Genomic DNA, 25,003 nt, shown 5'->3' on the forward strand with positions numbered 1-25,003 from the left:
AAGATCAACTTTTGATTCTCTAGCAGGAGATGGCGGACCCGGTTGCAAAAATGAGCAGTGAAGTTGGTCCCAGAACAGGAATTTGGCAGGGGTGCTATGTCTGGTACTTTCTGTTTCAAAAAGAAGGCGGTCTCGGTCCGATCTAAGACCTGAGGCTCTTAAACCTCTACCTTTGCAAGGAAAAGTTCAAACTGCTGTCTGTGGCTCAAGTGCGTTTGGTGCTAGAAGGGGAAGATAGGATGGTATCCCTCGACTTGCAGTACTTGTATTTTCACAAACCGTTCCTGTAGTTGCACTGGAGTTACATGCTTGTAACGTGGGCGAGAAGCAGACCAGGACAAGATAGGGTGTTCTTTCAACAGAGTACCGTTTATTGGGGCGAAAACACAATATGTAGAAGAAACAGGGAATGTTCATCCCAGAGGCTTCTAGAGAGTCTATACTTGGTCCTTCTTTACAAGGGATTATGGGAGTCGTAGTCCGCTTCCTTCCAGGGATTACTAGGGACACCTGCGTGTTTTGTGGCAGCCCCTCCTGTCGCTGGACTTGGTTGGTGCTCCGCAGGGTGTTGCGCCGGACCACAGGGGAAGAAAGAAAACAAAGAAAAGAAATGTCAGGAAGGGGTTTCTCGTTCCTTTACGTGTCGCGGGTGTGCCGGGGAAGTGTAGGGAAAGTCACCACTACCGTCACCAATGTGTAAGCGCTCTTGCGGCGGTTACCGGGCTCTCATACTTGCTCACCCGTACTGCCCCCAGCCTTCCCCTCAACCCGGGTTCCTCCCGGCGTCAGCCCGAGCCGTCCCCGTACCTTGTTGAGCCACGACCCTTCTCCTGGGCCGTGGCGGGCTTCAGCGCGTTGCCAGCTAGGGTCTGGCTGCCCTCCTCGTCGGTCATCCATTCTCTCCTCCCGTGGTGAAGTTTCTTCGGCAGTAGCTGGTTCCGGGTTCTTCTGCGGCGGCGTAACGTTGTTCCACGGCAGCACTTCAAAGGTTGTCACCAGCGTCTGCTCCTCACAAGCAGGTCCCAACGAACGGCTGTCTTCCTTGGCGTCTTCAGTTTTCACAACGCCTGAACCACGTGACCCCATCACATGACCGGCCCAGGCATAGGAATTAAAGGGGTCGTACTCCCCGGGGACGTTCTGCAAATATAGAATGAGGGAACAGTGAGGGGAAAAGTGCCCCGATTGTGCCTCCAGAGAGTCTGTGTCCTCACAATGCTATTGACAGTAGGCCCCACTCACTGTCAGTTCGCAGTCATCCTGTTTGAACTGTCATTGGCACCTCCTGTCTTCACCAAGGTGTTGGCAGTGGTTGCAGCACATCTGTGTAAACTGAGGATCTTAGTGTTCTCATACTGGGACATGTGACTGCCTAAGGCAGGCTCACTGCATCTTTGGAAGGACCATTTGATAGCTACAGAATACCTGCTGTTCGAGTTGGACTTTTCCGTCAATTTGCCCCAGTAACACCTAGAGCTCTTTCAACGCCTCTGGTTCATAGGAGCAGTATGGGATATAACATCCTTGCAAGTCTTCCCTCCTACCCAGAGCACGTGCTAAGACTTCAAGTTTGCATGTGGGTGGATTCTTCTTCAACACTTTGAATCATGCTGTTCATTAAAGTCTTCTACCCCTTGAAAGCTTCAACATTTGCCTCAGCCAAGAGTGTTCCTGTGGCGGAGATTTGTCATAAGGCGACATTGGCCTCCATTCATACATTTGGCAAGCAGTATTGCTTGGGCTAGGAAATGAGAAGCAATGGCCGTTTTGCTTGTTCCGTGCTTCAGGATTTCCAGGTTTGACCACAACTTCAGAGCCACCACCTGGGAGAGGGTTCTGCTGTCATATCTATTCCAAAGCTGAGGAGCTTGCTGGTATATACAAGTATTAAAAGCACAGAGGTTGATGGGAGGCTGCTTGCAATTTATTTTAGCAACTGGCAATTGATATGGGCAGCATTCCAACCCATTATTCTTTTGCCCACCGTACCATCTGCCATCTCAGATTAACGTCCAGCCACATGCACGTCAGTCTCTGTCCTGCTCCATCAAGAACAGTGCAGCCCAAACTACCAAGCCATATCCTCTCTGACCCAGATTACAAGCAGCCCAAGACCAGTTTTGCTATGATTGTGGGTCCTTAGTAGCTTGTAGCTTGGTTCCAGTGGCACAGTTAGCTTGGGACCCACGTCAACTTAGGGCACATCATCAAACAAACAAGAGGTGAAGCAGGGTTTGTGGAAACCAGACTGTAATAGATGAAACAGGGTGAAGGAGGAGCATTATGTGAGCAGATTGAATACTACATGTTCAGTACTTGACAGAAAAAAGAAAGTTAGGATATTGAGGCAGTATGACTCCAGATCTAAAGCATTCCAGGTATTTGCCATAGAAGAAGAAATGACCCAAGAGAGGTTAGGCAAAGAAGGCCACTTGATAAGGGGGCTACTGTTGTTGCAATTAATAGGGGGAATGGAGCTGGGGGGGTAGACATGGAGTTGGTGGTACAGTCAGTTACTCAGGCAATGCCAGAGTCAAGGAATCGCTGCACGAAGCATGGGTGGTAGCAGGAAGTGGAAATTAGCAGGTGATAGACTGAACACTGAATCTAGGCCTAATGACATGCTGGCACATGGGGGCTGGCTAGACATGACTTTGCAGAGTTATTCTATTATTCTTGTACTAAAACCAAGCTGGAAACCAACTAATAGCAGAACACGCCAGCATATAGATTAATTGATTCGCAATGTGTGATGAACAAAGATGGGTGTGTATATAGTGTTCACCCTTTTATCCGTTTTATTTGCTGAGTTGTTTATAATTATGATTTACTTCTTATTCAGATTATTTGAAAAAGAATAGCACATAATTAAAACAGTTTTATTTTAAAATACCATACTGCAAATGTAATGATTTTGTGGTGAGGCACCGCTGCATCAGGTTTGTCTGACTCAAAAACCACTACTTTTTACAAGCGCGAACCTCAGTGGGAGGGGTGAGAATCACCTACCAGTTTTCCTTTTCTCCAGAAATGTTTGCAGTTTCCTTTTGTGGTTTAGGTGATCTACAAGGCGTTCATCCAGTAATCTCGTACAATGTCCTGCTTATACCTGTCCATTTGAAGGACTGAGCAATCAGTTGAGTTTTAGGACATGCCTTTTTCCAGAGTTTATGTACAATGCACAGTCTCCCAGCAACACCTTTCTTTCTGTGGAAATGTCAGTTGTCCCTGGCAGTTCTAATAATTGCGGTAGTTGTGGTGATGCACAGCTTGCATTTAGTTCAATACCAGTTTTATCGTGGTTAGACAATGTTTGTTGGTTTTGGTGGTGCTCAATGAGGAGGCGTCGAGGGCCCTACGACGTCGAATTGACTGTTAGATACGTGAGACCAGAGAGGCTCTGGTATCATCCCTAATTGGCACACACAATGTTTGCGTTTCCTTGGTATAAGAAAACTACTTCCATTCAAAGTTCGTTATTCATCATTTATTTCATGAATTTAGTGATGATTTATATCAATGCATTTCAAATTTCTTCATAGTTGTTGTCAACATGCAAAATCAGGCAATATCATAGCGTGTCCAATGCATTTCGGGCATTTAGAAGCATGCCCTTCATCAGGGAATTGACACTAGAAAAAATGTAACATGTGCGCAAATTAATATGAGCAGATCGTATACATATCATCATTATCTGTTCAAAAAACAATATCGGGGACATTTGTTAATTGGTTTGCATAACAATCCGTGTGCTTCATGCAGCTAAAAGTGAGTAATGGTGTTGGGAAAGTAATACTAGGGGTTAAAAGTGCAGGGTTCAGAGGTTCACTTACATGCCTGTGTTGAACGGTGGAACGAAATCTAAAGAAAAGTAAAAGTAAAGAAATTCCGTCAGACCTAATGCACGAAAAGAGTGTGCCTGTGCGCTCCAATATGAGGCTTTGTGTGCGCTAAAACTGACCTTGCTGGTTACGGGTGACATGTTCTATCCGGTGCTCGTCTCCTTAAAACGCCGGTGAAGACAGGGGCTTCCCGCGTTACTAATATTCAAAACATCAGCGGTCACGTGGTAGGTCACGTGTGGTCAAGGTAGAAAAAAGACTTATGGTCGGATCGCTTCGTGTTGAAAAGTCAGGTTGACAAAATAGTGTTGGGCGATGGACCAGTTAGTTGAAGAAAAAAGTAAAAATAAATACAAGTGTGTGCTCACAGTTCGCCAATTAAAAAATCAATAAAAATGTAAGCTAAAAAAAATATGTGAGGGTCGGGGGATCGAACTGGCTTATGGTTAGTCTGTAGTGTGCGGTGAGCTATTCGTGGGGCTAACATGCAAACCTGATGACATCGGGTGTAAAACAGAGTTATGTAGTGCCAAAGGTATTTGGGAACATACACAATAACAGCAGTATCGATCTTCAGAGCAATTATCTCATAGGTAACACGAAAGTTCAATTCTCTCATTTAAACCCATAGGTTTCTGGGTTGACAATTTGTGGATCCAATAGTTCTCACGTCTTAGGAGAAATTTATTGTTGTCTCTCCCTTCATGTTTAGGAACAGTCTCTAAGATGATGTATTTTACTTGGGAAACATTATGTTGTTGTTCTACAAAATGTGCTGACAAAGCTGATTTCAAATTCTTTAGTCTGATGTTGGATCTATGTTCAGTGAGACGTACTTTGATGCGTCGCTCAGTTTTCCCGACGTACATCTTTCCACACGGGCATTTAATCCCGTATATTAAGTTGCTGGAGTCACAGGTGGCATTAACTCGTAGTTTTATTGGGTAACCCTGTGTTGGGTGGTTTATGGTGTGTCCCTTAATGATGCTGTTGCAATTGCCGCAGTTTGGGCAGGGTTTGGTTCCAGTGTATGTGTTAGTATCGCTGGGTTTGCTTTGTAGGATTTCTCCCAGATTTTTGGCTCTGGTATAAGCAAATACCGGCGGTTGATTGAATGCTTGGTTGAAGTCAGGTTCAAGGTTGAGGATTGTCCAATGCTTCATTATTATTTGTTTGAATTTTTTGCTGCTGGTGGAGTATTTCGAAACCACTACTATCTGTGTTTGCTCAGATTTTGAAGTTGGTGTTAAAAGTTTAGTTCTTTCCAAGTTGTCAATTTTGTTCATGGTTTCATCCACTAAGTTTTTTGGGTAACCCCTTTGCAAAAATGTGTTTGACATTTCACTCAGTCTTAGTTTGAGAGTGGTTTGGTCTGAAGTGATTCTTTTAACCCTTGCCATTTGGGAATATGGTAGATTTCTGATCAGATTCGGTTTGTGGAAGCTGGAGTACAATAGCATGTTGTTCCTGTCGGTGGGTTTGACATACAGGTCTGTGTTGAATCCATTTGGGATAGTAGTGGTTTCGAAATACTCCACCAGCAGCAAAAAATTCAAACAAATAATAATGAAGCATTGGACAATCCTCAACCTTGAACCTGACTTCAACCAAGCATTCAGTCAACCGCCGGTATTTGCTTATACCAGAGCCAAAAATCTGGGAGAAATCCTACAAAGCAAACCCAGCGATACTAACACATACACTGGAACCAAACCCTGCCTAAACTGCGGCAATTGCAACAGCATCATTAAGGGACACACCATAAACCACCCAACACAGGGTTACCCAATAAAACTACGAGTTAATGCCACCTGTGACTCCAGCAACTTAATATACGGGATTAAATGCCCGTGTGGAAAGATGTACGTCGGGAAAACTGAGCGACGCATCAAAGTACGTCTCACTGAACATAGATCCAACATCAGACTAAAGAATTTGAAATCAGCTTTGTCAGCACATTTTGTAGAACAACAACATAATGTTTCCCAAGTAAAATACATCATCTTAGAGACTGTTCCTAAACATGAAGGGAGAGACAACAATAAATTTCTCCTAAGACGTGAGAACTATTGGATCCACAAATTGTCAACCCAGAAACCTATGGGTTTAAATGAGAGAATTGAACTTTCGTGTTACCTATGAGATAATTGCTCTGAAGATCGATACTGCTGGTATTGTGTATGTTCCCAAATACCTTTGGCACTACATAACTCTGTTTTACACCCGATGTCATCAGGTTTGCATGTTAGCCCCACGAATAGGTCACCGCACACTACAGACTAACCATAAGCCAGTTCGATCCCCCGACCCTCACATATTTTTTTTAGCTTACATTTTTATTGATTTTTTAATTGGCGAACTGTGAGCACACACTTGTATTTATTTTTACTTTTTTCTTCAACTAACTGGTCCATCGCCCAACACTATTTTGTCAACCTGACTTTTCAACACAAAGCGATCCGACCATAAGTCTTTTTTCTACCTTGACCACACGTGACCTACCACGTGACCGCTGATGTTTTGAATATTAGTAACGCGGGAAGCCCCTGTCTTCACCGGCGTTTTAAGGAGACGAGCACCGGATAGAACACGTCACCCGTAACCAGCAAGGTCAGTTTTAGCGCACACAAAGCCTCATATTGGAGCGCACAGGCACACTCTTTTCGTGCATTAGGTCTGACGGAATTTCTTTACTTTTACTTTTCTTTAGATTTCGTTCCACCGTTCAACACAGGCATGTAAGTGAACCTCTGAACCCTGCACTTTTAACCCCTAGTATTACTTTCCCAACACCATTACTCACTTTTAGCTGCATGAAGCACACGGATTGTTATGCAAACCAATTAACAAATGTCCCCGATATTGTTTTTTGAACAGATAATGATGATATGTATACGATCTGCTCATATTAATTTGCGCACATGTTACATTTTTTCTAGTGTCAATTCCCTGATGAAGGGCATGCTTCTAAATGCCCGAAATGCATTGGACACGCTATGATATTGCCTGATTTTGCATGTTGACAACAACTATGAAGAAATTTGAAATGCATTGATATAAATCATCACTAAATTCATGAAATAAATGATGAATAACGAACTTTGAATGGAAGTAGTTTTCTTATACCAAGGAAACGCAAACATTGTGTGTGCCAATTAGGGATGATACCAGAGCCTCTCTGGTCTCACGTATCTAACAGTTCTAATAATTGCACCTGGTTCCACAACATAGTCCTCTACAGGGCCCTAAAAGAGCCTCCCATTTTGAGCCTGCATGTTGTGACTTCAACACTGTAGTTCCTCTTTGGTCTGGTCTTCTTTGACACACCGGCCTCGTCTGCTCAGTCGAGTCCACACCGGAGGGTCCAAGCCATGACATTCTGCAGTGTTCTGTCATGGAAATGTTCCTCCTCCAGAGGGCATTGTTTGGATTTCCTTCTTGGTACCAGCTTTCCACTAGCCAGGAACCCATTGCTGACTAAGTATCTGATGTGGCTGCAGGGAAGTCAGAGGTAAAACTGCCAATATGGCCTCAGGAAAACGGTGGCCAAGAGCATAGAAATGGACTGGAAGCTGGTGTTGCTGGAAGATGCATGCCATGGGGTTATGATAGATAACCCTAGGGTATAGCATCAATACATTGCCCGCTACTAACCTCCTCCCTATATGGTGAACACCTTAGGAACTGGTCCTGGCCCTGTCTGAAGATTCTTTCCTAAACACACTCACCACCACCAAACCAACCAGTCCCAAAGGGTACCTTCCACAAGCTGGTTCTGCATCTTCTCCAGAAGATGTTTCCCAATTTCACACACCACCACCAAACCAATCAATGCAGAAGAGTACCCAACCCAACCCCATCTAAGAAACAGGAAACACCTGGGAAGGGAAAGGTAATCCAATGGACAACAAGGTAAGATGAGACCAGACAGGGCGAGGGTTGGAATTGAACCTTTATAAGGACGACCCTCAATGTAATGGCGTCTTCTTTGGCTATCTTGCAGGGAGAAAGGAGACTTCTGAAATGCACCACTGATAATCCTACTTCAGGACTAGAGATTGTAGCAGAGCAGTATATAGGGGAACCAACAGACATTTTTCTTGTACTATATCAACTTTGTTTTGCAGCAATGAAACATCAGTAAAGAGGACCTTCTGTTACTCTTTAGAGCCTGACCAGTAAATGAGATGATACTGGGCTATTGGGCCATAAGGAGTGAGATAGTTTGTCCTGGCATGATTGCTTAGACATATCGGTGCCCTTTTGGGCAGGCAGTCTAAGATAGATGGACCAGTATTGCTGACTGCAAGCACCTTGCTATGGAGTGCTGGCCGTAGGAAGACTTGTGTAAAATACAATGAATCCATTGTTATTAGACACATGCTTGAATGAAATCCAGTGCTTAATTTGACCGGTGGTTTCCGGTGCTTGGCACCGGCACTTCATTGTCAGCACCGGCACTTCATTGTCAACACCAGCACTTATGACAGTCTGCCACATGGTGGCACTGTTTGTCTAGTTAGAGATGAGCAGAACAACAGCTGTTTATTAATGTATATGCATTTAGAATGACTAATACCAGCCCCCAACCCATTTTATAGTTTAGGGGACTTGGAATAGTTTGGATTGTCCCACTTGAAGGAGGAGGAGTGTGATCGTTAGTAGTGGTGTTGGTACTATAATTAGCTTTGCTGGCAGGGGCAATGGATGGTGCAAGCTGCAGTAGCCTCCTGACAAGGGCCCTGGCACCTTTCGTTTACAAATTAAGCACTGATGACAACCTTGTCAAGTGATTTGCTATTGCTCCACATGCTTGCTCCATCTAGTTGTACTTGGGGGGATTCTGGCTGGCTGACTCTGTGATGCACTAATTATAACCTTTGCTTTTGTTAATAACCCCCTTCAGACTTCATTTGGCATATGAGGAGATTTTCTTCAATAATGGCAGCATACAGTGTTGTACATTTTATTAACAATAATTACTCTGTGCCTAAAGTAAGAGTTATAACTATGCATTACAATTGGTTTCTGAGTTACTTATACATATATAACATTTACTTTAGAACATTGTTCACTTGTTCAATATTATAATATATGTATTGCCATCAGGAGGTGTGCACTTTAATTTTAGATGAAGTGTTTATTGTTGGGCTCCTTCTAAAATCTGTCTAGTGACCCTTCATTACACCAAGCCCTGCAGACATTGCGATGGAGTCTGCTTTCGTCTTCATTGTTCCCAGTGGTACCGTGGGCCTTCATAGGTCAAGAGATGGTCCCCTGACATGTCCCCTCTTCTTTGTCCTTCTTGAAATTGACCCTTCCTCTGATAGCTCCTCCGTTCCCTCCCAACCCTCATGATAAGCACTGAGAGGTTGGGTTCCTCCCCGTGGTCACCTTGAGATAAGGACAGAAGAAGCAGGAGGCCCTCCTGAGATCACTGTACACTTCTAGAAGGAAGGTGCAGGTAGTGCAGATGTTTGTAAAATGTAATAATCCTAGAACAACCCCAGCTAACATGAGGTGAATGCCATACACATGCCTGTTTTAGTTAAAATGCATAGGCTCCCTTCTAGAATTGTTATTTCATTTTAAGGCCAAGCAGTAGAACGTTCACCTGGTTCCCAATCCTAAGGTTTTTCTCAGGGTCTAACAAGACCAACCATCCTTGACGAAGCATCCTTGAAGCTTTGGGGTTCTGATTGCAATGCTTTCCTCCTCCAGATAAGTGGGCTACCCCTTGAGGAAAGCCTTGCAGTACATCCAAGCCCATCTCTCCTTTAGATGTTACATTGTCTTGAATTTACTCAATAGCCAGTTTCCAGAGTGTCTGTTTTTCTCATGCATCTTCAGATGGACACCCATCCTCTTCTGCTGGGGTATCTAAGATTGAGTGAAGTTGGATCTTTTACCTCGCCTGTCAAATTGTGACTAACCCAAAGTTAATCAATAAAATCATAGGACTTTTGAGAGTGAGAGCACAGTCTTTGAGCGTATGTCTCTAGTCATCTTATAATTCCAATTCAGAGTTCTAGCGTTTAAAACAGATGGGACTGTATGGGCAATGATGATGGAACCCAGTCCTCAGCCTTGCTGGCCAACCTCCCAAGAGTGTGGCGAAGGACACCTCCAGAGAAGCATGTCTAGAAAGGCCTACAAATCTCAACACTGCATTGCAACAAATGTGTCTATGGTGACTAACCTGTATCTATTTCAAGTGCTTGGGAAAGGGACTGGGGAGTGGTTATATAAATAACCATACGTATAACCCATAACGTAGCACACACTTTTCCCTGTTGCTCAGTCCTTGCTCATTCCTTATGCTCAGTGGGTTCTGTGATTTTACTGAAATCCTCTATAAAAGAAAATGTTCCTCTCTCGTCCCACTGTGGCCCAGCATTCCCCTACACCAGCTCCACTCTACTGCTCTTACAGTTCACCACAGCTCTAACATACCCCTGTCTCTTTTTTCCCCCAGGGATCCTGTCTGAAGAGCTGGGTAAGTTCCTAGGCTGCAAATCATGTCCTCACTTCTTTTCATATGTTCACGTTATCCCTTCTCAGTGTAGTAAACATTTTATTTCTTTGTTTTCAGATTATTGGCGGGCTCGGAGCTACGCAGGTAATTCCACAAACATTGTGTCATGCTCTATAACAGAGCTGCATTGTTGTTGCATTTACACAGTACTCAGACCCCAAAGTGTTTTGCCGGAGGGGCAGCACAGTCAGACATGCCAACATTTTAGAACAGGAAAGTGTGAGATTTTGGGAAAAGACATTGGGAGAAGATTTTCCCCATTGACTTCTATTGAAGCAGAGTCAATTCAGGCTGGAGACATCTAAAATGAAGCAATTTTTTGCTTCATAAATCGTGGGTCCTGCCGGAATCGAGTCTCTTGACGTGCATGCTCACAACAACACTGTAGGTTTGCTTGTTTGGAAGAATATTGGATTGCAGTGAGAGTTATATGAGCGGTGAACAAAGTTGTGCATGAGTCATATTATATGTTGCTACACATCGACGTGTTGACATGTTTTTAAGCAAACGAGAGTGATAGAAGTTTAAGGCCTGAATATAAGTTGTACCTATCAGATGCGATCATTATCTGTTTTGCAGTTTTCATTGGATGAAAGTTGGGCCCTTCTAGTGGGGAATGCACAGCACCTTGATTGCCTTGATGTCTTGCAAAAGGTAGCCATTGAAGCACTTGAAGGGCAAGTTAGAGTTAAATATAGATCACATACTTAACTCCACATCCATATACCTTTAGTATGTATGTATATGTATATGTGTGTGTATATATATGTATCCAAACTTTCGCTTCACCGCTGTCGCTCCACACACCTCGGGTGTCTCCAAAACACGGTGGTGAGCCGTGTAAACTTTACAGCACAGTCCGCTGAAATCGTGTCAGCCAACACAAACAGGAGCACACCGCAAGTCTGTACAAAAATGTGTTTATTTCATGAAAGAAAAATTCCCCTCCAAGCGTTTGACAGGCGCGTTTCGCCGCTCTGGCTTTGTAAATGTCAATAACTTTAATAAAGTTCCACCAATATAAAGTGAAAAAGTGCACATGAAAGTTAAAAACCATAGTAGACATGAAAGAAGGCTAATGAGTGCTTCAATGCATTGTTACTTTGTCGGCCATCTTAGCATGTAGCACACTTCATTGTGAATACCATGTCAAATGCATATAGTCACTCATCAAAACAGCACAACAGGGAACACAGGCCTAACATTGTAAAAAAAATAATTGAGCATGCGAATTATGTATAATATCGAGGCTAAAGTAACAATGTACCAAGCAACCTCCCTGTGCGTCAACCCCTCTTCTACTGTCACGATAAATACAATGACAGGAATGATAAGGTCAAACGATTTAAAAAAGACCTATCAATTTCTTTTTAAATAAGAAAAGGGGAACACAAGTGTAAGTGCAAAGATCATTGTGCCCTGAATGGGCTTGAATTACATGTTTAACGTATGGGGGCATACTGCTTCTAATATCGTAGTATAACAGAAATGTATTCAGCTCTAAAGGAGAGAGGAACATGGCAAACAAAGAGCAACATATCTCATATTAATACTTCTGACTGTAATGTTATCCAATTCCCATATGGAAAAATATGTAATTCTGTTAGATATATTCAGAATAAAAATAAAAATCAATATTGAAGTAGCAGTTTCAGACTCGTAAGGACATTCAAGTGGTTTCCAAAGTTCTACATATATACCTATATATGTTAAAAGAGTCATAAAAGAGAAGCAGAGAATAAACAACAGGTAAAACATCATACACATATCAGTCTTCTTCATGATTATTCTAGTTAAGACCATAATTCTTCATCGTTATTTAGACCCTGGGGTGACTTGGTGCCTAATTCAATGTTGTAAGGAGATTTTAAGGCACATAGATTCCTGACCCTGTCCCCCCCTCTTTCACTCTTGGGTAATTGGTCTAAACAATAAAATGTCAAAAGGTCTCTGTTACTATGGTGGCATTCCTCGTAAGTTTTGTCTCTCTTTGTTATCGCCCGCATGTGTTCTAGCACCCGTTTCTTGGTAGCATTAATGGTGCTTCCTATGTATTTCATTCTGCATGGCCATTCTAGACAATATATGGTACACTCTGAATTACAATTAAGTAATTTATTTATATTTCTCATGATTTTCCCCTTCTTACCAGGTATCTCATATGATGTTTTTTTACAGCTGTATTTACACGCCTTGCATTTCATACAAGGGAAGAACCCCTTGATGGGTTCTTTCTTTTTCACTATTCCATCAAAGTGACTCGAGACCAATAGATCTTTGATAGACTTCGACCTCCTGTATGTTATAAGTGGTCTTATCGAAATGCGATTTTTTAAAGATGTTATCAGTCTTAAGAAAATGCCAGTTCTTACGGAACATTTGTACAATTTTGTCTGACTGTGTATTGAAGCGTGTAATCATACATATAGGTTCAGATGTACCAGAGGCGGAGGTTCCCTTGCTGATCTTGTTTATCAAAAGATCTTTCCTTGAGATTACCTGAACTTTCTTAAGGGCAGTATCTAAAGAGTTATCAGAGTAACCCCTTGTCTTAAAACGTATATATGCTTCTTCCCTAGCTACACCATAGTCTTCCTCTGAAGAACAGTTTTGCTTCATGTATATTCTACCTACTGTCGGTTGGCAGTAGGTAGTTATAGTTAGCACCTAGTTTCTACAGGAAAGCGTTTTTTATTTTTCTTCATCAACTTTGGCGCCATTTAACTTAACGACATTTTCAAAATGAGTACAACACTCATTTCAGCTGCTGTATTGAAAGTTTTGGGGTGATTCATGTAGCTAGGGCGAGAAAAAGAGGGGGTCCCAAAATGCTTTTTCCCCATGCAATTTCACATAGGGATTTTGAACACGACTACAGATCGAACCGCTGGACGGAACTACCCCAAGTTTGTTAGAAAGATAGCACTTGATCCAAAAAAAAGAAAACTACTCCTGCTTGCTGGGAGCGTAGTTTTCATTTATTTTCCTTCTTACTATCAAGCTGGCACTGGCAGGCAAACAGGTTAAAAATTGCTCCCTAGCACAGGGAGCAGCATTTTTGGCTTCTCTTTGCGTGTGTGAGCAATGCCTGTTCCAGCTGGAGGCGGTGAGTTGGCAGGGACGACGGGGGCATTGAGGCTCCCCCTGTGGTCTCCAACGCTGCACACAGGGTGTCCTGGGTGGGCTCCTCGGCACCAGGCATCAAGAGGCCAGGCCCCGGGGTCCCGACCCAGTGAGGGGGGCCATGCGTCCCCCTTCCCTTGAAATTCTAAATAGAGGTGAATGCATTGTTTATCTATTGGAGCGCAATCTGATCTTTAGTGACTGTGGCAAGTGATTTTTTTTCTTGTTGTCTCTTGGTGAGGTCAACGGTTCTCCCTTTTAATTACCCTGAGTATGCAAAGTCCCAAATTCATCTGCAAGCTCTGCCCGTTTGGCTATGGCCCAGTTTCCTTAGTAGTATGCAAAGTCTTACCACCTTTTCCCATGTTGTTGGACAGCCTACCAAAAGGCCCATAAGCGCTTTGTCTGCCAATTTTGGTGAAAAAACTTAGAAATTTACTGAAAAAAACAAAGGTTACAGGGACGTTATAGTTAAGCTCAGATTTTACTCCTATAAAACCACTAACATTATAGTTACCTGAGCTAATTATAACTTATGCCCCTGCAATGCACTGCTTATGCCCTCACATATTGCATCAATCATGACATGGGCAGCAACATCACTGATGACATTATCCACAGAACCACTTGTACACCCACTTACACCCCATACAACCTCTTATACACCCAATCACACACCCACTCACTAATCCTTAAAGCCACTCACACACCCAGTCCCTCACCAATACCGCCACTCACTCACTCATACAGCTACTCACACACCCACTTATTCACCCATACAGTCACTCACACATCCTTTAACACACCCATGCAGCCACTCAGACAGCTAGTCACACATGGATTTAGGCAGTCACATAGCCACTCAGATGACATATGTTAGATATAGTATCACTCAGTAGTATGGAAAGAATAGTAATTTAACTTATGCAGCAGCTTAGTATATATCTTTAAGTCTTAGAAACGTTTGCGAAACACATTTACTGGATGGTGTCATAAGTATGTCATCAGTGATGATATTTGAGGTGTCATCAGTGATGTCACTGACCATGCCATGAGTGATTTATTATGTGAGGTCATAAGCAGTGCATTGCGGTGGCATAAGTTATAGTTAGCTCAGGTAACTATAACTGCTGAATTTCAATGGTTTTTAACAAGTGAAATCTGAGCCTAACTATAACGTCCCTGTAACATTTGATTTTTTTGAGTGAAAAAAAAATATATATACATGTGTATATATATATATGTATATATATATATATCTATATATATATATATATCTATATATATAGATATCTAGATATATATATATATATATATATATATATATATATATATATATATATATATATATATCTAGATATCTATATATATAGATATATATATATATACACAAATATATATACATCAAAGCGTATCATTTTTATACACTACGGTATATGTGGCTAGAGGCAGGCTGGAATCTAATTTACACAGGAAGCCTACAGCAGGAAACGCTACACTACACGCTAGGAGTTCACATCCAAACCATTAGATCAGGAGTATCCCTTATGGGGAACTCCTTAGATTAAAAAGGGGGATGAGTTGAATAAGTGCACACAAGAAACATTATTGAGATTTAGAGCAGGAGGATACAATGAAGTCATACTGAAAGAAACCAGTGAGAAAGCAGATTTAGTAACTAGGGAATCCTGACTGGCAAGTGATAGAAATAAGAACAAAACAGATCAAGCACCCAAGTCTAACACCAATAATAAAGATAAACAATGTGCCACCCCTTGCTTAGTCACAACATGTAGCAGGTGTTGGACATGGCCCTTGTTGGCAGGTTCATCCCTAACATTGTTGCCTTAAGTTCTGACATGGTGTTGGTGGTTTTAGGCCTTCAGGCACTTTAGCACTGTAGTCCAGTGTAAAGTGTGTGCGCTCTCTGTGTACATTTGTTAAGGTTGGCCCGCCCTCCCATAGGAAGGCATTGGGGATTCCCTGATCAGTGTGAATCAGTGGTAATTCATGGTATGGGAGGAGCAGCGTTGGGCAAATTTAGTATGTATGAAATTGTGAGAATAAATTCTGCACAATGGTGTGCGCAGATTTATTGTGACTATGGGAGAAATGCCACTTTTAGAAGTTGGCATTTCTGTGTGCTATGTGTCTGCCTGCCTGATGTGAATTGCATGTCTGGCTTGTGAGTGGCAGGGGCTGGGAGGTGTGTGTGGCTCCAGGAGGGGCAGGGTGAGTCAGCACTGGGCTGAATAGGACATCTGGGCTGGGAGTAGTGGGAGGGGTAATCCCCTTACTATGAATAGGATGGTGCCTGCCCTAGTGAATGCTGGCTCCCCCCCCCCCGAGGTGTGTCTGATCACCTAGCCACCACCTAACAAAGGGGAAGAGGAGCTTGCAAAACAAATTGCTCCAAATCCCCCCCAAACCAGTTGCCTCTGGTTCCCCAATGCCCTGCACTAAAGACAAAGGAAATGTTGGTATAAGTATAGGGGCTGTGACCCCATGAAATTCTTCAGTTCTGTACCTGTTCCTAAACATTCTGGGGAGTGCTGCTGCTGGGGCCCAGGAGGACCTGGCAGTACCTCCCTGGGCCCAGCATTGCCTCCTTGATTCCTAAGGACCTCCAGGACTTCTTGTGCTCGTAGTGCCTCATGAGCGCTGTGCTGGGTTTTCTTATTTTTATCCTAAGAAGAGAGCGTGGGCTCCACAGTGCAGAGCTGCCGTCTTTGTTTCTAGCAGGAATCCCCAGCATCAGGATTCCCCAGCGTAGGGATTCCCCCGTCCTGCCTTTAGGGGTAGCCCACCCCGTGATATGCCTTTTAAAGTACAGCAGGTGCCCACCCCGCGTGTGGAGCTTGATTGTGGGTGCCCACCCCGCTTAAGTGTTTATTTTAGAGTGAGTGCCCGCCCTGTGTTTGGCCGCTGTGATTCACCACCTCGGCCCGATCGTTATTCCCGACCCGGAAGCCAGGAAGAGTCCGCCTGACTCTGGGCGGGTCTAATTCAGGAAGCAGCTGGACGGATAATGGCAGCACGGCTCACCGGAGAAGCCGCCTGGAGCCTCGCAGGCTCCCCGTTGAAGCCTCGGTCCCAGGAAGGGGGCTGGGCGGAACAGGAGATCCCCGCAAAAGGAGAAGAGTTCCCCAGAAGCCCCGGTGAGTGAGGACGTGCCGATCAAGATCACAACACCGGTGTGTGGCTCTCCGAGTGGTCCTACCATTACGGGCCGCTCCAATGAGGGGGGCCTTTTTGTCCTGGAGAGGGGTTCTATGAGAGGGACGCAGTTAGTGCCCATTGCTGAGTGGACCCGCCATAGCGGGCCGCTCCAATGCGCGGGGGCAGTTTTTCCCTAATTACACAGAGCCCAGCGGGGGCTCCCGATCTGAGCACATTGTTGGTGCTTGTGCTCCTGCCCCAGCTGCCCCGCTTGACAGTGGGCAGCCGCCATATTGGTTTTGGAGAATCCCAGTGAGGACGCCGGGGGCACAGAGGTGCCAGTGCCCATGTTTCTTCTTAGCTGCATGGCAATTAGCCTCAGCTGCAACGTTTAGGCATTTCTTTGGGGGCATTTTTGAGTAAGATAGGAGTGAGATGCACACCTCTGCCCCAGCGCAATTACGCGCTTTTGGATATTGCTGCATTGGCAGCACGCCCTGACACTTTGGACATAGTGCATTTGAGCCCGTTTGAGAAGGCCAGTTGGCCAGGAGGACTGTGAGGTTTGTAGGGCGCCAGGCCCTAATGTGATTTATGTGGTGCTGGGTTATGCTCCTAACTGTGGTTTATGTATGAGGTAATTTGCATACTGTGGTTTATGCTAGTGAGATTATTCTCTACTGTGAGTTAGTGCCCTAATGTGAGTTATGCTTAGGAGGTTAGGGTCTAAGGTGTTTAGACTTATGAGATGACTGCATAATGTGTTTATGCTGGTGAGGATGGAGCAAAATTTAATTCACACCTAAATGTGATACTGTGCATAATATGGTTTATGTTACAGGATGTTGCTTAGTACAGTGTTTGCCAGTGATTACTGGCTGTGTTTCTGTTATTGCCTACATTTACTAAGTTCACTCTGTGATGGTTCTGACAGTGGTCCTGTTGGCCCTGTCAGGTGTATATAATCCCTTTTAGATATTACCTTGTGCCTGGTGGCACAATGTATATTATGTGATTACTCTTCTAATGTGTTATGAGAATACAAAGGCTATTTTTGATATACCCTAGTATGGAGTTCCTTTTGTGGTGTGCCTGGTATGTTGTAGCTGTGTGCGTGCACAAACGCTTTACACATTGCCTCCGGGATAAACCGGACTGCTCGTGCTAAGCTACCAAGGGGATGAGCAGGGGTTATCTTTGGTGTGTAACTCCTTCGCCCTGACTAGAGTGGTGGTCTCTGGCATTCAACTTCAGAATTTGGCCTATACTTTTGACTGATGCAGTACTTGTCGCTATTTTAACTTCCAAACCAACAGTCACCTTCAAATGGGCAGTGTCTATGAGGTCACAGTTGGTAATAAATAGGCCTGAAATAACATCCAGGGCGACATGGTTCCAACCAAAACATGTATTCTTCAAATGTACGTCATGTAGAGCCTGTAAATTTGTGATTAACAAGACCCATTACGATACACCTTTTAGTCCCAGGAGTATACCAATTAAGGGTCATTATTCTTGCCGCACTGAATATTCCGTGTATGTTCTTACGTGTACTTGCGGCTTGAACTATATTGGTAGTACCAAGCTGCACGTGCTTGTATGCATATTGCAATATTTAAGGGCGATTGTAAACAATGATGGCACTTATCCAGTGGTACGTCATTTTAAGATTGAGCACAATAACAATCTTAAATGCCTGACTCACTATGTAATAAATGTGATTCCTGCATTGCGATGTGGGGGCAACAGAGAACGCATGCTGAGACAAATGGAAACTCGCATGATAATTGAGTTTGACAGTAAGGCCCCAAGAGGACTCAATACCATGGAGGACCTCCATAACTTCCTGTGATTTTACAACTAATTGTATTTTTGTAATCATTATGTAACAATGTATGGCCTTGCATCAGTAGCATAATTTAAAAAATGCCTACTCCTAGATTATGATAGGATATGTAGTATCCCTATCATGTACAACAATCAGCCGTCTTAGAATCACTTGTACATAATTTGATTTTTTCCATAATACACAGAAATAATACACAGAAAATAACAAAAGTCCCCTCAAAAATGATCTTATAGATGTGTATTTATTTTTGGGCATATTTGCACTTAATACAAATATGTACTGTATAGCACTTCGCACTTTTTAGTAATTGTTTGCACATATCAGGCAACTATTGCACAATGCACTGTAGGAGGTTGTTTGGAGAAAGACATCGTATACGTTGACAGTAGATCATATATTTCTGAAGTCATTGGGGACTTGGATACATGGTTCAAAATGTATGAGTATTGCAAACCATCAGAATAATGGCCTAAAGAATTACTCATAATACTGAGCACTCACTTGCTGTTATGCTGATAGAATAGTCATATGACTGAAATGTGCTTGAATACACTATCAGGTTGACCTTTTATATTGGTTTTAGACTACTATTTATATATTATATTTATATATTTATTTATATATTTATACAGTCTACTGAGTCATTGAAATTGCTGTGGTTTTTTATGTTTTCAGCAGCATGTTTTTATGACTTTGCCATACTTGTATTTTACGTTTTTTTACTCTTATTTTATGAATAATTGAGATCCATGTCCAAAAAATATGGAATTTACGAACCATGTAATTTAAATGTGTCGGCTGACATTGCAATAATAGAATAATTTGATCGATTGCTGGTTTTAACAAACGTATATATGAATGGCGAAAGTCTTTTTTCGGTGTTTGGAGACACGTGACTGTTGTGATCAAGGCCAGTTTACCGGCCGAAACGTGTAATGACATGAACGAGCGAGACAAATAAAACCCATTCGCACAAACAAGAGGAGTTTGTGCAGTCTTTATCGCTGTAAAGGAGGTTAAGGAGTGATTTTACATTGGTATATATATATATATATATATATATATATATATATATATATATATATATATATACACACACAAAATCTTCCCTTTTTGAAGAAAAGATGAGGGACACAGCGGAGCACAATGAGGCAGCTTTAATCAAATCTGAGGCATGACGCGTTTCGGGGCAATCCCTTTCTCAAATGCCAAATGTTGAATTTGCAGTGGACTCCTGGCAATGTCTTTCAATAGTCCCGCCTCTCTTTCTAATAAAGTGAGCACACCTGACCCCTAATGCGCTCGAGCACCACCCATGCAGATTACGATGGAAAACTGCATCTCCCACAATGCAGCACAATGATCAGCTGGGGCGGGTAATGCTGAAAGCCTGGATCACAGTACTCACGGTAAGTGAGGGGCCAAATAAGAGCAAGGTCAGGGATGATTATGCAAGTCCAGATGTCAGGAAGGCTGCCTCAAGTGCCCCTACTTCCAGCCACACTTTCCCACTTCGGGCAAAAATATACATATAAGTATATATATATATATATATATATATATGTATATATATATATATATATATATATATATATATATATATATATATATATATATATATATATACACACACACTATAAAAACAAGCATTTACAATGCAACGGTCTCGCCTTTGCAAAAGTTAGCGCTTTTGGCATTGTAAATGACAAATGTTTTATTTATGTGTTGGTTTTGGAAACAGATAAATAAATGGCATTGTCATGAGCAGTAGAGAGTGAGTAGTAGAGAGTGAGTAGTAGAGAGAGTAGTAGAGTGAGTAGTAGAGAGTGAGTAGAGAGTAGTAAGTGAGTAGTAGAGTGTGTAGTAGAGAGTGGTGAGTGTGTAGTAGAGAGTAGTGAGTGTGTAGTAGAGAGTGTGTAGTAGAGAGTAGTGAGTGTGTAGTAGAGTAGTGAGTGTGTAGTAGTGAGTGTAGTAGAGAGTAGTGACTGTAGTAGAGAGTGAGTAGTAGAGAGTGAGTAGAGAGAGTAGTGAATAGTAGAGTGTGTAGTAGAGTAGTGAGTGTGTACTAGAGTGTGTACTAGAGTGTGTACTAGAGTGTGTCTTAGAGAGTGTGTAGTAGAGAGTGTGTAGTAGAGAGTGTGTAGTAGAGAGTGAGCAGTAGAGACTAGTGAGTGTGTAGTAGAGTGGTGAGTGTGTAGTAGAGTGTGTAGGAGAATGTGTAGTAGGGAGTGTAGTAGAGTGTGTAGTAGAGAGTGTGTAGTAGAGAGTAGTGAGTGTGTAGTAGAGAGTGTGTAATACAGAATGTGAAGTAGAGAGATTAAAGTAGAGAGATTGAGGTAGAGAGATTGAAGTAGAGAGATTGAGGTAGAGAGATTGAAGTAGAGAGTGTGGAGTAGAGAGTGGAGAGTCTGTAGTAGAGTGTAGTAGAAAGTAGTGAGTGTGTAGTAGAGTAGTAGAGAATGTGTAGTAGAGTAGTAGAGAGTAGTAGAGGGTGTGTAGTAGAGTGTGTAGTAGAGCGTGTGTGTAGCAGAGTGTGTAGTAGAGTATAGTAGAGTGTGTAGTGTAGAGTGTGTAGTAGAGAGTATGTAATATAGAGTGTGTAATGTAGAGTGTGTAATGTAGAGTGTGTAGTAGAGTGTGTAGTAGAGTGTGTAGTAGAGTGTGTAGTAGAGAGTGTAGTAAGTAGTGACTGTAGTGGATAGTGTGTAGTAGAGAGTGTCTAGTATAGAGTGTGTCGAAGAGAGTAGTGGCTGTAGTAGTGAGTGTGTAGTGAGTGTGTAGTAGAGTGTGTAGTAGAGAGTGTGTAGTAGAGTGTGTAGTAGAGAGTAGAGTGCGTAGCAGAGAGTAGTGACTGTAGTAGAGAGTGTGTAGCAGAATGTGTAGTAGAGAGTAGTGACTGTAGTAGGGAGTGTGTAGTAGAGAGTAGTGACTGTAGTAGAGAGTGTGTAGTAGAGAGTGTGCAGTGATTTGAGTTTTACATCAAATTAAAAACGGGAACGGAACAAACTCATCCTATACATTATTGTGGTAGGTGCCCACGCATATAGGGTTAAATGATGCGTTAGATGCCACAGGTCCCACCAACACGCTTCCTTTATGATAGGAGAATGCCCAACATCGCGGAGATTTGCTCTCTGCTCTTCCCGGATATTTATATTTTCAAATGTATAATGTTATCCTGCTAAACGAAGACGATGCTCAAACTATAAAAGAAGAGGGTTTCACAGATATGTTAGTCCTTCCGGGCAAACGAAATGACCCAAAGAAAGATCAAGTGACAGTTTAGAGCTCCAAGTGAGTCTTAATAAAATCAGTGTCTGGAACGCATAGCATCAAAAAACGAGCGGGGCATCAAACTGCAGTGTCATTCAATCAAAGCTTCAAGGCTTCTGAGCGCTAGCCGAGAATGATTTTTTGTGAAGCACTAATCACTGTGGAAGGTGCCCCTGCTATCCCAGATGTGAGAAGTCAGTCTGATATGAAAATAAGCAGTATTTGGAATGAATGTATTTGGCAGGGGGAAGGTGGGGCGGCGCAAGACCGTACTGACGAGTGAACAGGAGCCATTTTGTACCGAGTGATTCTGCCTGTGTGCATGTAGACAAACCAGGCAGCAGCATGAGCATGTGATTCGGTAAAATAAAAACGGGGCTTGATGTTAGGAGGGGGGAGCTGGAAGCTGCAGGTCCCCGTAACAGAAGGAGGAAGGGTAGCTGCATCCCTTGTGTGACAACAGGAGCCAGGCATTACCGGGGGTACAGGATAAAAAAATTGAAGAACCACACCTCTTAGTCCAGAAGTTGTGATATACCACTTCATGTGATTTCATTTGGGGCAGTGGGCGCCTTACATCATATCTGCCACGCCAATAATTTGCTTAAAATTATACCACATGTAACAGGAGGAAATAAACGGTCAGACTCCAAAAATCGGCCCTAATCACAATAGTATTATTTCACCTGCGTGAATATAAGTCTTTGAAATTCTGGCCAGTGGTAATACACACAAGTAATATAAAATTGTTGTTCCAAAGAGCATTAAATGGAAATAAAACAAGTACCAGACCCATTGACGCCTGCACCTTAAAAGTGAAACTGACTGAAGCAAGCGCCCGGGCCACGTTGAGAAAAAAAAGCCACACACATTAGATGCAGTCAAGGCGCGCTCACGAGGTCAGAAGGCACTCCACATGAACAACTACCAGACACATTGACGCCTGCACTTTCAAAGTGAAATGAAACAAAGTGAAACTGACTAAAGGAAGCGCACGGCCCATTAGATGCAGTCAAGGCGCGCTCACGAGGTCAAATCTCCAAAGGAGAAGCTTGTGACAGCCTGACTACAGCAGAAAAAGCTCGTAACAGTCTGATGTCCACACCATTCCCAGAAAAGTGGCAACATAAGTTGTCTCGCATAGACAGCAAAAGCTTCGCTTTTGCTTTCGTCTAGGCGAGACCTAAAAACAAAGGTTAAAGTGCTGTTATATTTATGTGAAAATGTCATTTAAAAATACCATGTTATACTAACAGAAAACACCACAGTTCAAATGTTAAGTTTACTAAGCTAACTGTAGCTCACAGCTTTACCATGCACTGCTTATGACCTCACATATTACCTCACTCATAACATGTTTAATGACATCATTGAAGTCCTTACTGGTGGCATCTCAAATGACGTCATCCAATAAGTGTGACAGTTTGTTATATGCTTCTGAAACAAAGTTATATAATGCTCTACATCTGTAGCTTTGTACTGCTAATGAGTGTAAACCTTTGTACAATGCTTGACCTCCAAAGGGGACATGCATGAGTGGAGGGTGTTAGCTCTCCATAAACTGGTAGCCACAGGACAAAGGTTGTGTGAGTCGAAACCACCTAAAAGGGTTCGAGAGTGTGTAGTTAGTAAGCTTTCTGTGAAAACATATGCAAGCTCTTAGTGAAAAGTTATGTACATGGTGACGGATGCATAGTAGAGGCTAGGCAACCGGAAGAGCCTTGGTTGTCTGGAAGAAGTGAGCGATCCGTGAAGCGCTGTGCACAGGGCGAAGGCTGAACATTGCAGGAGTTGGACCACTTCATTGGGCTTGGGTGTGTAGAGGGAGTAGATTACAGACTAATTATTTTGTATAAGCACACGTTTATGTAATTTATGTTTTACATGATTCTGCGCCATTTAGTACTAGTTTACATATTTTAAGGGCTGAACAGTTTTGTAGAGTAAAACGAACATGAGGATGGTGGATGATGTCATCAGTGATGTATTAATGATGTCAGTGAGCATGTCATGTTTGATGTAATATGTGAGGTCACAGAAGTGCATTGGGGCGGAGCAAGTTACAGTCAGCTCAGGAAACTAGAACTTGTGAAATTTCTTTTTGGTTTAGATTAAAATGGTATTTTTTCATCTGATGCTTTCACCCACTTTACCCTCTGTGTTTTTTCAGTGAATTTCTAGGTTTTTTATTAGTGTTTCCATCATACCTAACTGAATGTTGTTGGCCCTTGGCTACATAAGGGGACTTGAGTGCGTTGAAGGAGTGACCTCTCCGTTAGGAGCTGAACAGAGTGCAGTAGTGGCTCGCCTACCTAATTGGGCTTGGGTATCTGGGCGAGTTGCGTTCTCCATGTAAGTGGTGCAGAGAGTGCAGGCTCTACGCAGTAGGAACTTGCCCACTTAAGGGGGCTTCAATGCCTGAAAAGAGTGGGCTCTGTTCACAGTCTTCACACCGAGGCCAGATTGTGTTTAGTAGTGACACACCCACCTAATGGTGCTTGTTATTCTGGCTTGAGTGCACTCTACGCACAGTTTGCACACCGAGTGCAGATGGTGGGTAGTAGGGGCTTGCCAAGGGAGATTGCCTTGTTGAGGACTGATGATGCATTGTCTCTTAACTGGGTTTCAGTAAGGACGGGTGTAAAACTGGGACAGTGGCATGATGGAGGTCATAGAAGACGGGGGCGTGGCTAAGCGCGCAACGGGAATGGTCGCCTTGGGGTAGAGCTCCCCTCCGAGCTCCCCTTCCCGGCGCACTTATCCGGAGAATTACCGATTTTACCTGGCCGATAACCACCGGCGCTGCTGTGGGACACCGTCCTTGAGCACCCCACCGACTTTGGTAAACATCGGTGCACCCGAGCCACACTGAGAATTTTGCGGCGCCCAGACCGCACACGTTGCCTCCGACCTCGGCGGGCGCCCAGGACAGGCCGAAGCTTCGGCGGGCGCGATAGGCCAGAGACTGCGGCCTGCTTGTAAAACCAGCGCACTGCGCCGTGTCACAAAGGCAACGCCCGGGACCCGGCCTGACTCAACCGGGGGTCCCGCTCACTGCGTGCCGCCCACCTCGAAGCCTGGCCATATGGGTGGCGGCATGTAGCCGAACAATACCGACTAGACCGCCACAGGCCGGAGGCGGGAAGAAAGGAGCTGAACCACCGGACACGGAGGCCTGCCGCTGCCAACCGAGAAGGCCTGAGACCTCGCCCCTACACCAGG

At 43.4% G+C, this 25,003-nt stretch overlaps 1 protein-coding gene across 2 annotated transcripts in view; it reads left to right on the forward strand.

The window, feature by feature from the left end:
- LOC147665156 (butyrophilin subfamily 1 member A1-like) overlaps nucleotides 1-25,003 on the forward strand; it is a 140,021-nt gene that overhangs the window by 95,141 nt on the left and 19,877 nt on the right. For both annotated transcript variants that reach the window (XM_086949726.1, XM_086949725.1), the window contains exons 6-7: nucleotides 10,318-10,338; nucleotides 10,435-10,461. In XM_086949726.1, the coding sequence (XP_086805852.1) occupies nucleotides 10,318-10,338; nucleotides 10,435-10,461 (48 nt within the window). The remainder of the gene's footprint in view (nucleotides 1-10,317; nucleotides 10,339-10,434; nucleotides 10,462-25,003) is intronic.

Source organism: Lissotriton vulgaris, unplaced genomic scaffold, assembly GCF_964263255.1.
Source record: "Lissotriton vulgaris unplaced genomic scaffold, aLisVul1.2 SCAFFOLD_654, whole genome shotgun sequence".
NCBI classification, from domain to species: Eukaryota; Metazoa; Chordata; class Amphibia; order Caudata; family Salamandridae; genus Lissotriton; species Lissotriton vulgaris.